Source organism: Danio aesculapii, chromosome 1 (assembly GCF_903798145.1).
Source record: "Danio aesculapii chromosome 1, fDanAes4.1, whole genome shotgun sequence".
NCBI classification, from domain to species: domain Eukaryota; kingdom Metazoa; phylum Chordata; class Actinopteri; order Cypriniformes; family Danionidae; genus Danio; species Danio aesculapii.
The window spans coordinates 46,540,863-46,556,558 of NC_079435.1; the positions used below are offsets into that span (position 1 = coordinate 46,540,863).

Consider the following 15,696-nt stretch of genomic DNA (forward strand, 5'->3'; position numbering starts at 1 on the left):
CATGTGAGCAGTTTCTCATCCAAATAATGTCTGATCCAGAAGGTAAAGCACAGTAGAGAGTGACGCTTTCTCCTGGTTTTACTCTCATGTCCACTTCTGTCCCAAACACTTTCTGCTCTTCACACAACAAAACACCTGCAGAACAAATGCAAGAGTGTGTTAAATTAAATCTCTAGCACATCATAAAGAATACATCACGACATTCAAACACACAGAAATATTGACTCACACAGAAGTATGATGACTGTAAGTCTCGCTCGCTCCATCTCAGAGACTGTGAATGTGAGGGTCTTCAGCTGCAGTGTGAAGGGTCCGGTTCATTGTGGTGGGAGGAATCTCTGTGGAAGAGCTCTGAATGTTGTTTGTTTTTAGGGTTATAATCTGGTCTGTTCCCTCTCATCTGTTCCTTTAAACACACTTTAAAAGCTCTTTTAGATGTTCAAGTTTAATTATAAAATGCAAGAGTGAACTCCGTTTCATAAATTGTTGGGACTTTTGTTTTGGACAACGTGATGTTTAATGTTGTAATGGAGATGACCTGAAGTGTTGAGCGTCTTTATGACTTTCTTGTTTCGCATCGTTCATCTACATGCTTATTGTTTTCTTTGGCTTCTAAACCTCCAGAATGAATATATTTACTCAAAGTTTCTTTTGCTGTTGGTCTTTAAAAGTTGCTAGAAACTTATTTTTGCTTTTGTCTGTAACCGCAAAGCTTTCCATTCCATATGTGCTCTCTATACAAGCTCAAGTCACAACTAGTGCACTGACACAATCACGAGGCTGTGGTTTCCTGTTTTAGCTTGTCTAAAAATTCCATGGTGAAACAAGAGCGATCATGGTCAGTTTTATCATATCAGTTTAATATGAGATTGATTGATTGATTGATTGATTGATTGATTGATTGATTAATAAAGTGTTTGTGCTAGTATGGTGGTCCTGGTGATAATCTACAGACACTTTACTGTTAAATGTAAATGAATAATGTGTATCAGAGTTACAGTGTGTATTTGATCAGTCTGGATTTGACATGAAATGAGAAATTTACTAAATTGTAAACACAGAATCTGAAAGTGAAAAATATCAAATATATAATTTTAACTTGATCAAAACTCATAAAAACAGAGACGTAAACATTCACAAGAGGACCGTGACAAAGGCCACTGGAAACATTTGTGGTTTGTGTCGTACCCTAGAAAAACAAAGAGCAGGGTGGACTCTCTCCATCACCATAACTAACACTTCAGTCACACATGAAAAGCTCTTCTCACATCCTGTGGCATTTAACAGAATAACTCTTGCACTAAATGACTACAGTACATTTCTACATCAGTGTACTGTAATGATGGCTGGCTCAAAATCACGTACTGTAATTTCCTACTATATAGGACAAATGGAGTCAGGATTTCTAGGGCCTGAATCTTGACTATATTCATGCTTGTTCTTTCTTATCACTTATGATCGGGTAAAATACTAGGCTGATATTGGATTTAGTACTGATCATACGTATATTTTACATTATGAACAATAAGAACTTTGTGTACCAGTTTGAGCTTATTATTACATTATTTTTAATATTTATTATTATTAAAGTCTTAATCCAATTTTACTTAAATCTGAACACATCATATGTGTAGTTTATTGTTGCTGTTTGTTTTGTTTTTGATGAATAAAATAAGAATACAAAAGTAAAGAACCGGTCAGACTTTTTTTCTAATACAGAATCATAAAAACTATCATCGTCATATAAACTGGATGGTCAAGACATCACAGATAGACAAGTGGTCTTGACAAGTAGCTTTGACGTTCCTTCAGCTATTAGCCACCAGATGGAGCCATTGTTCGTGACTCCCTCTTTAAGCTTTATTCATGTTCACAGCAGTCATTGGTTCACAGACGCTAATAACTATTACATATTTTTGTGTTAATATTTGAAATAAAAGTGATCATTCATGAGTGAACATTTACATACTAATTTATTTTGAGATATGCAGATGATCTACAGATACAAACATACACAGCCCTGTGCTGTTATTAACAAAGTGTTTTTCTTAATAACACATACACTCTTATTGAACAGTCTTTGGACACATTAATATTGTCAAAAAATAAAATGTAAAATCCTAAAGAATCAGTGGATCAAACTATTCATTTAAAGACATTTGATTGTAATAGATAATACTGTAAAAACATGTCTAATGATCAAACTCTATCAGAAATAAGACAGAAAGTAGACTAAGAACAGTTCATGTGTCAGATGTTGGTGTAGGGAAGTTTAGATGTCAGTCGTCTATAAGAGACTTCAGTGTGGACGCAGATCTTTCCAGTCTTACTCGCCTCACACTGATGTTTCTCCACACAATCTGCCTGAAATGATTGACAAGGAGAGAAAGGATCATATAAACTAGTCAAAAACCACATCAGTCTACAATTCATCTTTGAAATGGTCAATAGAAAAAGAATATAAAATAGTTACCATAAAAACATTTGCTTTAAGTATCTCAGCACTCATGTCAGAACCTACAACACACAAAATGAAGCCGATTAATATACTGTAGTAATTTATAGTAAATACTAAAGTGTTTTTGATCTATACTATAGTAAAGGACTGAATTAATCTGTTGTGGTAATTCTATAGTTTCTGTGGTTATGCAACAACTATAGTAATGTTAACAAACCAATACTGCACTTAATGCTACTATACACCACAGTTTACTGTAGTAAAAACCAAAGTATACTACAGTATTTGTCCCGGTTGATCAGTTCAGTAGTTGTAGGTTTATATTCTGCTGCAGCATTCATTAACAGTTTTTTTAAATACTATAATATACAGTACAGTATAATACAATTTACAGTAGAATGGTTGAAAAACACTCCAGTATTTACTATAAATTACTGTATTTTCTCATGTGTAAAAGTCTAATAATTACGATTATAGTCAAAATGTTAAAAGCTAAAAGAACAAATGTTTAAAAATGCTCTACAGATTCACTGATTTGTTCAACATGAATGTAAATGTGTCGATGAGCTCTACCTGTAGTTTGAGGACGACAGAAGCAGTAAACACAGATGGAGGACAGCAGTGAGGAGAGGAGAACACACACCGGACACACACTCAACAGCAGCGTCCAGCAGAAAACACACTCTGACACTGGAGGAGAAGTGGAGGCGATGGTGGACTCATGTGCAGAATCTGCTGATAAATAAAACACACAAGACTGAATATACAAATGAAGAGTTTCTGAAGCGTCCATAACATCTAACTTTAGAGGACATCGTCTTATATATTATTTTACAGACATTATATAAGTAAGATCTTTTCTATTTTAATTATAATGTTTAGACCATTTAATGGCATTAATCAGTTGTTGAAGGAATTAATTTCAATTCTGTCTTCAGTTTTTCACTTTCCATTTGCTCCAAACCATGAGTTGAACACAAAATAATAAAACATTTCTGGAATCCTTTAATTTCCATAGTCAGTCAGTGGAAACCAGAAACCACTCAGCTTACCATCATTTATCAAACTATCTGATTCTGTTATCATTTGTGTCTTGAACTAAAAAACTAAACAGGATTAGAGCAATTTTAGAGAGAGTGAGTGATAACAGATCAGAATTATTAGAGTTAGTAATGGTGAATTACCCCTACTTTAGGATTATTTATATCAGATTTACATTTCAGACACACTGAGAAATTCTCAATCACACTGAATTTACCAACATGCATAAAAGCTTTAGATGAGCCACAGCAGGAATATCTCCTCACCCAGGACAGCTAGTCGAGTTGTTTTGTTCCCATATTCATACACATATTTTGTGTTGACGCCGTCTACATCTATAAATGTCTTCTTTCTTTCCGCACAGTAGTAAAGTCCTTCATCAGAGACACTGACATTCTCTATATGCAGATCATAGGAGTTACTGGAGCTGTTGAGCAGGAAACTGAACCGTGGAAACGTCTCTAGGAAGAGTTTTGGGGGATCAATCAACAGAGACGGCTGATTCTCATGCGAGCAGTTTCTCATCCAGACATTGTGAGACCCAAACGGTAGAGCACAGTCACAGTAGAGAGTGACGCTTTCTCCTGGTTTAACTCTCATGTTCACTTCTGTCCCAAACACTTTCTGCTCTTCACACAACAAAACACCTGCAGAACAAACAGGTGAAATAATTGACCTCATAAAGAATAAAGCACAACATTTACAACACTAATAAGTGGACTTACACAGAAGTATGACTACTGTTGGTCTCTCCATCTCAGTGACTGCTGAATGTGAGGGTCTTCAGTGTGGTTAGCTGCTCTTGTCTGATTGGATGACTCTCTCTGCTGGTGGGATGGGTTTCTTCTAAAGGGTTTTGATAAGGATCGGAAATGATCTTGTCTAGTTTCTCACAACCAGGATAAAAAAAAAATGTGTTTTTGTTTTTTTGTAAAACTTTTGCAAACTGATTGATTGACCGACACACATGCACATGTGCATAAGAATGTAGTCATTTGAGGCATGTGTAGGTGTGAAAACCGCAAATCATTCTAATACATTTGTGTGCTCTCTGCAAAAACTGCACACAATGCACATATATAATCACATGGTTGTGGTTTCCTGTGCTTCCTACAAGCAAAGAACATATCTTAAAGATAAGATTACAAATATGGTCGTCCTGTGTGATAATAATAGGGTCTTATTTTGAACCGAATGGACTACAATCAAAATTCTTTTTCCTTCTGATTCCTTGGCTCAAGCAAATTCAAACGGACCCATTGCAAAAACTATTTGTACTAAATCATCCTGAGCAGTTTGTCAGATTTTCACCAAAAATTGATTCACATGATCTACAGACCATGCTGACCAAAAGTTATGGACTTCAAGTTGATTAACTGTTTTCGATTAACTTTAAAAGAAAATGTAACGTAGAGCTTAAAAAAAAATTACTTAAGGTGTTATCTCAGTAACGTATTTACACCAACTTGGTGTGTGTTGTCTCATTTTGCTTATAACTTCTCAACCCTCCCTGTCCAAATATATATAAAATTGCAGAGTCAACATGCCGAGTCGAATGATGTCTGATTTTCCCAGGTCAGCCATTTTGAATTAAGCCAAAAATTGCTATATTTATGGACGCATTTGCAAATTGTTATGAAAGTTGGTATGTGTCTTCGGGACTGTGCCCTGAAGCGCTCAAAAAGTTTCATCACAGCGCCACATTTTAGCCAAACATTATAACAATATTTCTAAAAATGCTAATAACTTGTGACTAATTTTGCATATTGTTATGAAACTTGTCTTGATACATTCCTTGGGTTGTCCTGAGAATATCGATACTAAATATGCCTTAATTAACTGAACTTCCTGTCCACCGTCTAGCCTTAAGTCAAAAACCTATTTTTTCAAACTCCTCTTAAATCGTTTGGCTGATTTGCACCAAATTTGGCTCAGATGATCTTCAGATCATGCTGACAAAACATTATTGAATTTGTGTTGATAGGTGAAACGGTTTTTGTTTACTGCACTGACAAATTGATGGCGTGATACCAAACTACATCTGAGGCTGTCTCTCTGTGATCAAGATAATGAGACCAAATTTTAGGTGTAAAAATATGATCACAGCGCCACCTATGGGGCAACATATAAGACATTCATTAGCCATTATTACAGTTTTTCTCAGTTGCTTTGGTGCATTTCTCACAACACTAGTTACATTTGCACGGCAGTTAATGCATTTCTTAAAACAATTAGTACAAACTGCTAAACCTTGTTGATAACCTGCAAAAGTGCGTCACTTACTCAAAATGGATAGCTCATTCCACAAAAGCAAGTATTCTCGTCAATGAAAGGGTCAGTGTCATCAAGATAAAAAAGTCCATATGATAATGTTATAAAACAGCAGAGCGTTGTATGAACGCAATTAATGCATGTCCAAAAGCATTCGCAAACTCTTGTGCAAATCTAAATAATGTTGTGAGAAATGCACCAAAGCAATTGAGAAAAACTGCAATGTAGCTTACAAATTTGGTAATAACTTTTGACTGCATATGCTTATTTTAGTGAAGTTGGTCTCAAATTATTCCTTGGGTCATGCCGACAACACAGATGCCAATTATGCCATAATCTGCCAAAACTTCCTGTGTATCATTTTGATTTTGTTCAAACCAATATTTTTTTTAACTCCTCCTACACTGTTTATCCAATCTTCACCAAATTTGATTCGGATCATCTTCGGACCATGTAGACCAAAAGTTATGGCATTCATGTCTATATTCTGATGTCATTTAGCACATACGCAAACTTGATGTAATGCTGCCAGATAACATTACAGGCTGAATCACTGCAATGGTTTGAAGTATTGAAACCAAACTTAAAGTGTGTGATTTAGACCTGACTTTGACCAAACCGCATCAGTGTGCTCTACCTTCTGTGTAAAATTGATAAACAAATAATTTCTATCAACAGAAATCATACAAATTTTATCAAATGACTTTTGAATAGTTTTGTCTATTGTCATGAGACTGGTCTAGCTAAATTCCTTGTATCATACAGAGAACATTGACATAATTTATTCCCTAATTGACACGACTTCCAGTCCACCATCTTGAATTAGTTTGAAAATTTGCTGTTTTGAACTCCATAGATTATTAGCCTCATTTCCACCAAATTTGCTCAGACCATGCTGCCAAAAAGTTATAAAAAATTACCCGTTGCTCTAGCTTGTTTATGATGTGGCCGCTGGGCTGCGTGGCCCCGATAATTGCTGCTTGCAGCTATATTTCTTCTTATTATTATTATATAGTATTATATTATACAATTTAACAATACAAATGAGGATTATTATTAGCTTCTCAAACATTGCATGATGAAACAAGGACAATCGTGGTCAGTTTTGTTTAATATCAGTTTAATGTGAGACAGACAGACAGACAGACAGACAGACAGACAGACAGAGACAGACAGACAGACAGACAGACAGACAGACAGACAGACAGACAGACAGATAGACAGATAGACAGATAGACAGATAGATAGATAGATAGATAGATAGATAGATAGATAGATAGATAGATAGATAGATAGATAGATAGATGGATGGATGGATGGATGGATGGATAGACAGATAGATAGATAGATAGATAGATAGATAGATAGATAGATAGATAGATAGATAGATAGATAGATAGATAGATAGATAGATAGATAGATAGATAGATAGATAGATAGATAGATAGATAGATAGATAGATAGATGTGCACACATTCTGGACTGTCACAAAGTCTCTGGAAACATTTGTGGTTTGACCTTAATTGAGCAGGTCTGAGTCTCTTCACTAGAAACGCTTGTTAAAGACAACACTGCTTTCACACAACAAACAAGCTCATATCCTGTGGCAGCTGAGGTCCACTTTATCACTGAGTTTACTTTAATCTGTTTCACAATAAATGAAATTGGCCTGAAGCTTTGCACATTTCAAACAAATGCATTATGCAAACAGAAAGACAAATTCATAAATCAACGAAGGCGACTTTGAATTATTTTTGCATTGTATTAAAAGTACTTTTATAAATTAAAGCACAGGCCTCAACTAACTTGGTGTTAAACATACACAATTTTAGCATTTAGAAAAACTACTTAAATGTAAGAATATAGCTTATTGTGGGAGCCTGTGAAACAACTAAAAACTAAATCTTTAAAACCTTTCTAGGGCCTGTCAGAAATGAACACTTTTTTTTGTTAAATGATTGAATCTGCTTTTTATCACTTAATTGAAAACACCACAACTAAGATATGTAATTCACATATACGGACTACCCTAAGGAAAAAAAAGTTTATTTTTGAGTATTAGGTATTTTAGATTCTAAACACGTCCATCTTCATCCTCACTTGAACACTTGTGTCCAATAGGCCTGGAAATATTGTCAAGCACAAAGACTGGAAGTGTGTCTACACAGATGCTCTGCCCCATGTGGTGAAGTGTAAAATAAAACTGCAGTTCCATTGATATTGATAAATAACCACAATCTCATGTTTAAACTTACTTTGTACTTTTCATGTATATTTATTTATATGTTTATTTACATTAATTCAATTATTGAAATGAATATGTTCCTCAAACATGTTCCTTATCTTTAATACATTTATGATTTGCCAAACACAGTTAGAGACACTCAATTAGTTCACAACATGAATTGATAAAACACTAGTTTACAGCAGTCACATACATAAAATGAATAAATCTGCAGTTTAACAAGCTCACGCTATATTGTTAAAGAAATTAATTGAACAGAAAAACGTTCACTATACAACAAGCTTTTGCAGACGCTGCATGCATACAAACCAATCTGACCACAAAAACACCACATAAGCATTTACACACACTAACCAGCCTCTGTCCGGTCCTGTTCAAGACTCATGCACACAATGAGTCTGAATGGAAACATTTGCGGTTAACAATAATCTTTTGAACACCCTTCCTCAACAATAATAAATAATATTGATTTAACAAAAAACAGACAGGACTCTTGACCAAAACACGTTTAAAGAGAAAATGCCTTATTTAAATATTTTTGAGACTTTTAAGATTTAAATTTAAAATAATGTCTTCTACAGAGGAGCAACTAGATTAAGAAAACTGCAAACATTTTAAACTAAACATCATTTCACACAGGAAAACACACTTCAACATCCTGTTATTCAGACCCTTACTGTGTGTGTGCAAAGACTTCACACTAAACCACTTTTAATTCAGGACAGAGAATGAAACGCCAATTATTCAGGCATGTTTTATGCAGCAGATGCCCTTCAAGCCGCAACCCAGTACTGGGAAACACCCATACACTCTCACATTCACACACATACACTACAGCCAGTTTAGTTTATTCAATTAACCTATAGCGCATGACTTTGTGCAACTCCTCACACGAATGCCAGCTGGCCCAGCCGAGACTCCAGCCGAGAACCAGCGTCCTTCTTGCTGTGAGGCGACATCGCTATCCTCTAAATTATATTTAACTTTTTTTTTTTCCAACTATAAAATGGTAAACGCACAATTAAAAATCAAGAGAAAATGAAACTGAAATTCTTAATTTCTCTATAACTTTACAATTTATAGTTATATGTTTGAGAAGAGAAAAAAAAAAAAAATATATATATATATATATATATACATATTTTTTTTTTGCATAGGATAATAAAAAAAGGACAATCAGAAATGTATATATTTTTTAGCAATCTCAATGCATTTGTTTTTTAACTTTACAAGATTTGAGAAATCAATATTTGTTGGAACATTCCTCATTTTCCATCACAACAAACTCTAATGTGTTACTCTGACCAATCAACATTTTATTGTCTGAATAAGATGGTCGAAATGAAAGATAATTTTGGCCTGAAATTTTAAACAAATGTTATCAGCTCTTAAAAGTACTAAATATATACACTCACAGGCCACTTTATTAGGTACACCTTGCTAGTGCTGGGTTGGACTCCCTTTTGCCTTCAGAACTGCCTTAATCCTTCATTGCATAGATTCAACAAGGTACTGGAAATATTCCTCTGAGATTTTGGTCCAAATTGACGTGATAGCATCTCACAGTTGCTGCAGATTTGTCGGCAGCACATTCATAATGCACATCTCCCGTTCCACCACACCCCAAAGGTGCTCTATTAGATTGGGATCTGGTGACTGTGAAGGCCATTTGAGTACAGTGAATTCATTGTCCTGTTCAAGAAACCGGTCTGAGATTATTTGCGAGTTATCCTGCTGGAAGTAGCCATCAGAAGAGGGGTACACTGTGGTCATAAAAGGATGGAAACGATGTTAAAGGGATGTTGACATGATGCTCAATTGGTACTAATGGGCCCAAAGTGTGCCAAAAAATATCTCCCACACCATTACACCACCAGAACCAGCCTGAACTGTTGATACAAGGCAGGATAGATCCATGCTTTCATGTTGTTGACGCCAAATTCTGACCCTACCATCAATTTCCTGTTCTTAGCTGACAGGAGTGGCACCGGTGTGGTCTTCTGCTGCTGTAGTCCATCTGCCTCAAAGTTCAACATGTTGTGCATTCAGAGATGCTCTTCTGCATACCTGGGTTGTAATGAGTGGTTATTTGAATTACTGTTGCCTTTCTATCAGCTCAAACCAGTGTGGCCATTCTCCTCTGACTGCTGGCATCAACAAGGCATTTGAGCCCACAGAACTGCTGCTCACTGGATATTTTCCCTTTTTCGGACCATTTTTTGTAAACCCTAGAGAAAATCTCAGTAGATCTGCAGTTTCTGAAATACTCAGACCAGCCTGTCTGGCACCAACAACCATGCCACATTCAAAGTCACTTAAATCACCTTTCTTCCCCAAAGTCGAGTAAAGGAGGTCAAGCCTTCTCATTTATAGCTCCTAAACTCTGGAATAGCCTTCCTGATAACGTCCGAGGCTCAGACACACTCTCCCAATTCAAAACTAGATTAAAGACCTATCTGTTCAGTAAAGCATACACTTAGTGCACCACTTAGGGGGCTTCCACACAGGTTATGCATCTTGTTGATATACACTGTGAACATCAGCTACGCTAATTATTTTCTTTATTCTCCATTTCCACCTGGGGATACTCTTCCCGAGGCCCTCAGACTATACAGAGTCACTGATTCGATCCAAGACCAACAACGAGATGATCCCAAGGTTTTTTATATCCTGGACCTGGCCGAATCCTGAGCAGCTACTGTGATGGTCATGGAAAAGTGGAGAACATGAGACTGATTCCTGTGACGCTCCAGAGACAGACGAGTCTTCGCTGAGGCCAGCCTCCGCCACTGAGACTGCAGCTCTGCACAAGACGTTTGGCCAGCGGAAAATTAAAATGATCGTGCCCAACTGAGCCTGGTTTCTCTCAAGGTTTTTTTTCTTCACTTCCGCCTTTAGTGAAGTTTTTTTTCCCTCTCCGCTGTCGCCACTGGCTTGCATGGTTCGGGATCTGTAGAGCTGCGCATCGTTGGATTTGCTCTTCAGTATTTGGACTCTCAGTAGTGATTATTAAACCACACTGAACTGAGCTAAACTGAACTGAACTTAAACACTACAAACTGAACTACACTGTTCCTATTTACTGTGACCTTTTATGTGAAGCTGCTTTGACACAATCTACATTGTATAAGCGCTATACAAATAAAGGTGAATTGAATTGAATTGAATTCCGATGCTCAGTTTGAACTGCAGCAGATCGTCTTGACCATGTCTACATGCCTAAATGCATTGAGTTGCTACCATGTGATTGGCTGATGAAAAATTTGTGTTAACAAGCAATTTGACTGGTGTACCTAATAAAGTGGCCGGCAAGTGTGTTTGTGTGTGTGTGTGTGTGTGTGTGTGTGCGTGTGTATAAATATATATATATATATATATATATATATATATATATATATATATATATATATATATATATATATATATATATATATATATATATATATATATATTACCAAAAGTTTGGGGTCAGTATGGTTTTTAAATGTTTTAAAATAAGCTTATTCTGCTCCCCAAGGCTGCATTTATTTAATCAAATATACAGCACAAATTGTAAAATTGAGAATTTATTATTGCACTATTATTATGAAAAAACTGTTCAAAAGTAGTTTATAATTTAATTTAATCATTTGGGGTTTAAATATTAATTTTCTGCTTTATTACTCCAGTCTTCAGAATCACATAATCCTTCAGAAATCACTCTAATATTAATTATTATTATTATTATTATTATTATTATTATTATTATTGTTGTTGTTGTTGTTGTTGTTGTTGTTATTCTTATTCTTATTATTCTTATTATTATTATTATTATTAATATTATTATTAATGGTAATAGTAATAAAAGCATTAATGACTGTTATAATAATTTCATTTGAAACTACATACAATAAAAAGCAGTTATTTAAATTTTTTATAAATATTTAACAATTAAAAAAAATTTCATTTAATAAATGCCATGTTGATAGACAGAATAAATTTCTTTAAAAATAAAAAAAAAACTGACCCAACACTTAAAAGTAGTCTCTTTTTTATAGCTGTATATTGATTAGCTGAATTAGCATTAAATGCTCAAGAGATAAATATTTGATTGCTTTGTTTTCTATTCTTTTACGAGTTACAAATCTCAAAAAAGATGTTAAAATAATAACTGAATTGCAAATTGAGCATAGTGATCTTACTAGGACATAAATAGTATAGAATGATACTGACACTTCTATTATATAGTCATACCGTCTTGCATTTTAATTGCTGTTTTATTCATTTGACAGATGTTTTTTAATCTTGGACATTGCATTTTTTGTTTTCCCATTTCAACCAATCTGTTGTGTTATAAATTACTTTATATGTATTTTACATTTCATTACAGATTGAGTCAAGAATTTCTTCACACATTTTTATCGTGTTAGTGTACTTTGAATTATTGAATACATTGTATAAGTATATATAATTGAGTTTACTTAAAGAGAGTAAACCTGTTGTTAAATAATTATTAAGTAAACAAGCTATGCGCATAATTATAAAAGGTAAGTCAATGAGTCCACTGACAAGTAAAATCAACTTGTCGGTTTTAAGGCAATGTGTTAACTAATCACTTTTTACAGTATACTTACTGTAAGCACAATTTAAAGCTGTACTTTTTCAAGTTTTAGTTGAAGTTGACACAAGCTGATTATTTTCAAATTTAAGTTGTACTTATTACTATTTTCTGCCGCATTCTTGCACTATTAATAAAGTAAAACTTTGTATTTTTACATGAAAGTTGTTTTGCATATTTTTACATCCCTGAATGCACCTCAGTTGTTGTTGTTTTAGCTCTATTCAGTTTCTGTTCTGACCTGAGCATATGTACTGAAGTCTGAACACTGCACTCGCTTTGTCTTGCGTTGTTTCTGTCTTCTGTTCTTCACATCTAAAGACGCATAGCACACCTCTTCATCTTCACCCTGAAATAAAAGTTATACATAATACATTATTACACTATAATACATTATTATTACATTATAGTATTACCCACTATTCAGGTCTAAACTCTCTCTAAGCTGTTTTATTATCTGTTCTCTCCAACTATGATTTATTACCTGTTAAAAAAAAGTTTTATTCTATAGCATGCTTCTAACAAATAATTTTCAAAAGCACATCAGAAAAAACAGAGCGAGTGTCCATAATGAACGTGAGTGCTTGTATGTTCATACCTCAACTGTATTTCTTCTTTGCTGTTGGACTTTTTGATCCGTTGCAGCATCTAAAATGTGTTAAATACAAACATCACTTACATGCAGTACTTAAATGGATCAGAATGCAGTTGTGCAATTACGGTTGTTTAAATTTTTAACATTAAACTGTACATGCAGCAGAGTGTAAGCAGTGTGTGTGTTTTTTAGCAGCATTAACAGCTTTATTGGAGCTGGGTCTATTTTTAACAACCAAAAACATTGAAAGACAGTAAAAAGTAGGAATTTTACCCAATAAATCCACTGATAATATTTACAGATTTGTACATAATTAATCAAAAGAACTCAAATGATTAAAAATGCAGCAAATTTTAGTTTGGGCTTACAAAACCAAATTGAAAACAATTTTTAGTATCAGGTTTGCTTAAGATATTAATTATTATTAATAATTATTTAATTTGAAATTATAACTATATTAGTATAATTATTATTATATCCATCATGCTAACAATTGAAACAAAATGACATGATATCACAGGCGATTGTCTTCTGGGCACCTGAAAAGAAACGAATGGCACTCCTCATAGAGCTTGAGAAGCATACAGTTCTTTATGACCTACATAATTATTAAAATAAAGACTTGCAGGTCAAGGAAACAGCAGAAGAGGAAGTTACCGCGACCATTGGTGAAGATGAAAAGTAAAAATAAATAGTGTTTATATGGATGGATGAATGATTAGATAAAATGTGGAGATGCAGTGTGAATTACCTGTAGTTTTCTTCTGACAAAGGCAGTAGACACCGATGGAGAAGAGGAGAACACACACCGAACACACACTGAGCAGCAGATTCCAGCAGAAAACACACTCTGAGACACCAGGAGTGGAGGTGTTGTTCAAGAGCTCAGAACAGGACGTCTCTTTCTTAAGATAAATAAACAGAAATCTGTCAATGCATTTTGATCAATAAAACAGCTTTTTCACTGATGAAGTGTCCTTAAGGACATATAAAATGATATAATATTTTTTTCACACCTGCAAGAGAGAGACGAGTTGTTCGGTTTCCATATTGGTACAACTCAGATCCAGAGATGATGCCTCTTTCATCCTTATTTACCTTATTCTCTGTTTTTACACAGTAGTACAGCCCCAGATCAGAGACACTGATGTTAGTAATATGAAGATCATAAGAATTATTGGCAGTGTTGTGGATGAAGCTAAAATGCTTAGTTGTTTCAAATATCCTATAATCCATTACTAAAGAGGGCTGGTTTTCATGAGAGCAGTTTCTTATCCATAAAATGAGGGAACCAGTAGGTATAGAGAGATCACAGTAGAGAGTGATGTTTTCTCCTGCTCTGACTTTCATCTCCACTTCTTCTCCAGAGATTCTTCTCAGACTGCACAACACAACACCTTTAAAGTAAGAAAGTAACAGTGCAAAGTAACTATAAAATACTAAACGATACTGTACATAGATATATTATAAACATTGACAGTTGATACTCATTAAAATACTTAATATTTTTAGCATTTGTAAACAGGTTTATTTTCTTACACATAAGCAGGATGAGAGTAAGTCGTGGCGTCTCCATGTCAGTGAGTGATTGTGAGTAACTGACACTGGTCTGGTGAGGGTCTTAATGCACACAAACAGCTCTTATCTGATTGGTTCACGTCAATGGAAAGTTTTACCTAAATGTCCATGCCTCATGAGGGGTTGGCTTTACAGTGGGTTTTTGTGTGTGTGTGTGTGTGTGTGTGTGTATACAGAGGAAGGAGGACAGCATTAACCAATCACTGTTCCTTTACAGACTTTTTTGCTATGACATCATGTGATTTGTGCCATCTAATTGGTTCACCAAAAAAGAACATCCTCAAATCATCATCATCATCAAACAGATACGCTGTGGAGGTCAAATATAATCTTTTGATTGACAGATCTATGTCACATAAAAAAAAATCTTAATTCACACACAAAATTGTGTAATTTACACTTCAATTGGGGGTCCACACCACAAATAATAAAATAATTGCACAGAGAAATGATTTTGTTGCAATCAATTTTACAAGAAATAAATACAACGACAGGCAATTTACATAATTGAACAACATAACCGGTGTGGATGTTAATACAGTATAGTTACTACTAGATAAATATAACTACTAGAGTTATCTTTATAGTTATCTTTCTTGGTTTTGATGACCCTTAATTCAAAAACATGTCAACATGTCAAAACAGGAAGTCACAGCTTTAGACCTCTGTCAGCAAACACCTTTGTTAAAGACTTCACAGCTCTAAATTTATCATTGGTCAAATATATTTCCTTTATTCTTTGTGTGCTTTCATATGTTGGTTAGGGTGTACACATCTGCACAGGAAGCTTGCTTTAATAACTGTGTTACTGTTACTTGGCAAAAGTACAAAACTATAGCTTTCTTTTTTCAAACATCTCTCATTTTGTCTTCCTCATCATCACAAACAGCTCCTATAAAATAATGCATGTG

The 15,696-nt window shown here is 34.6% G+C and overlaps 2 protein-coding genes across 5 annotated transcripts; both read right to left on the bottom strand.

Moving 5' to 3' along the window:
• Positions 1-2,088: 2,088 nt before the first annotated feature.
• On the bottom strand, positions 2,089-4,396 carry LOC130231763 (uncharacterized). 3 transcript variants are annotated; one of them, XM_056461178.1, is made up of 5 exons: positions 4,225-4,396; positions 3,766-4,146; positions 3,032-3,193; positions 2,474-2,517; positions 2,089-2,364 (listed from the first exon to the last, which is right to left on the bottom strand). In XM_056461178.1, the coding sequence occupies exons 1-5, from the start codon at positions 4,253-4,255 to the stop codon at positions 2,251-2,253; spliced, it is 732 nt and encodes a 243-aa protein (XP_056317153.1). In that variant the 5' UTR covers positions 4,256-4,396; the 3' UTR covers positions 2,089-2,250. The 3 variants fall into 3 exon arrangements, with proteins under 3 accessions (XP_056317153.1, XP_056317161.1, XP_056317146.1); XM_056461186.1 differs by having other exon boundaries at positions 3,032-3,190; positions 3,766-4,396; XM_056461171.1 differs by having other exon boundaries at positions 3,766-4,396.
• An 8,425-nt stretch (positions 4,397-12,821) lies between these two features.
• On the bottom strand, positions 12,822-14,792 carry LOC130231747 (uncharacterized). 2 transcript variants are annotated; one of them, XM_056461159.1, is made up of 5 exons: positions 14,747-14,792; positions 14,224-14,604; positions 13,959-14,112; positions 13,211-13,260; positions 12,822-12,961 (listed from the first exon to the last, which is right to left on the bottom strand). In XM_056461159.1, exons 2-5 carry the CDS (start codon positions 14,293-14,295, stop codon positions 12,833-12,835), a joined length of 405 nt encoding a protein of 134 aa, XP_056317134.1. In that variant the 5' UTR covers positions 14,296-14,604; positions 14,747-14,792; the 3' UTR covers positions 12,822-12,832. The 2 variants fall into 2 exon arrangements, with proteins under 2 accessions (XP_056317134.1, XP_056317125.1); XM_056461150.1 differs by having other exon boundaries at positions 13,959-14,108; positions 14,747-14,786.
• Positions 14,793-15,696: the final 904 nt, after the last annotated feature.

Bases quoted from the DNA above. Each gene is read 5' to 3' on its own strand.
- LOC130231763 (XM_056461171.1), bottom strand. From the start codon at position 4,180: ATGAGGTCAATTATTTCACCTGTTTGTTCTGCAGGTGTTTTGTTGTGT. The intron at 3,194-3,765 runs GTGAGGAGATAT...TTTATTTATCAG, and splicing joins AACTCGACTAGCTGTCCTGG to CAGATTCTGCACATGAGTCC. The intron at 2,518-3,031 runs GTAGAGCTCATC...TGTGTGTTGTAG, and splicing joins CTGTCGTCCTCAAACTACAG to GTTCTGACATGAGTGCTGAG.
- LOC130231747 (XM_056461150.1), bottom strand. From the start codon at position 14,783: ATGGAGACGCCACGACTTACTCTCATCCTGCTTATGT. The intron at 13,261-13,958 runs GTAATTCACACT...AACACATTTTAG, and splicing joins TTGTCAGAAGAAAACTACAG to ATGCTGCAACGGATCAAAAA. The intron at 12,962-13,210 runs GTATGAACATAC...CTTTTATTTCAG, and splicing joins AAAGAAGAAATACAGTTGAG to GGTGAAGATGAAGAGGTGTG.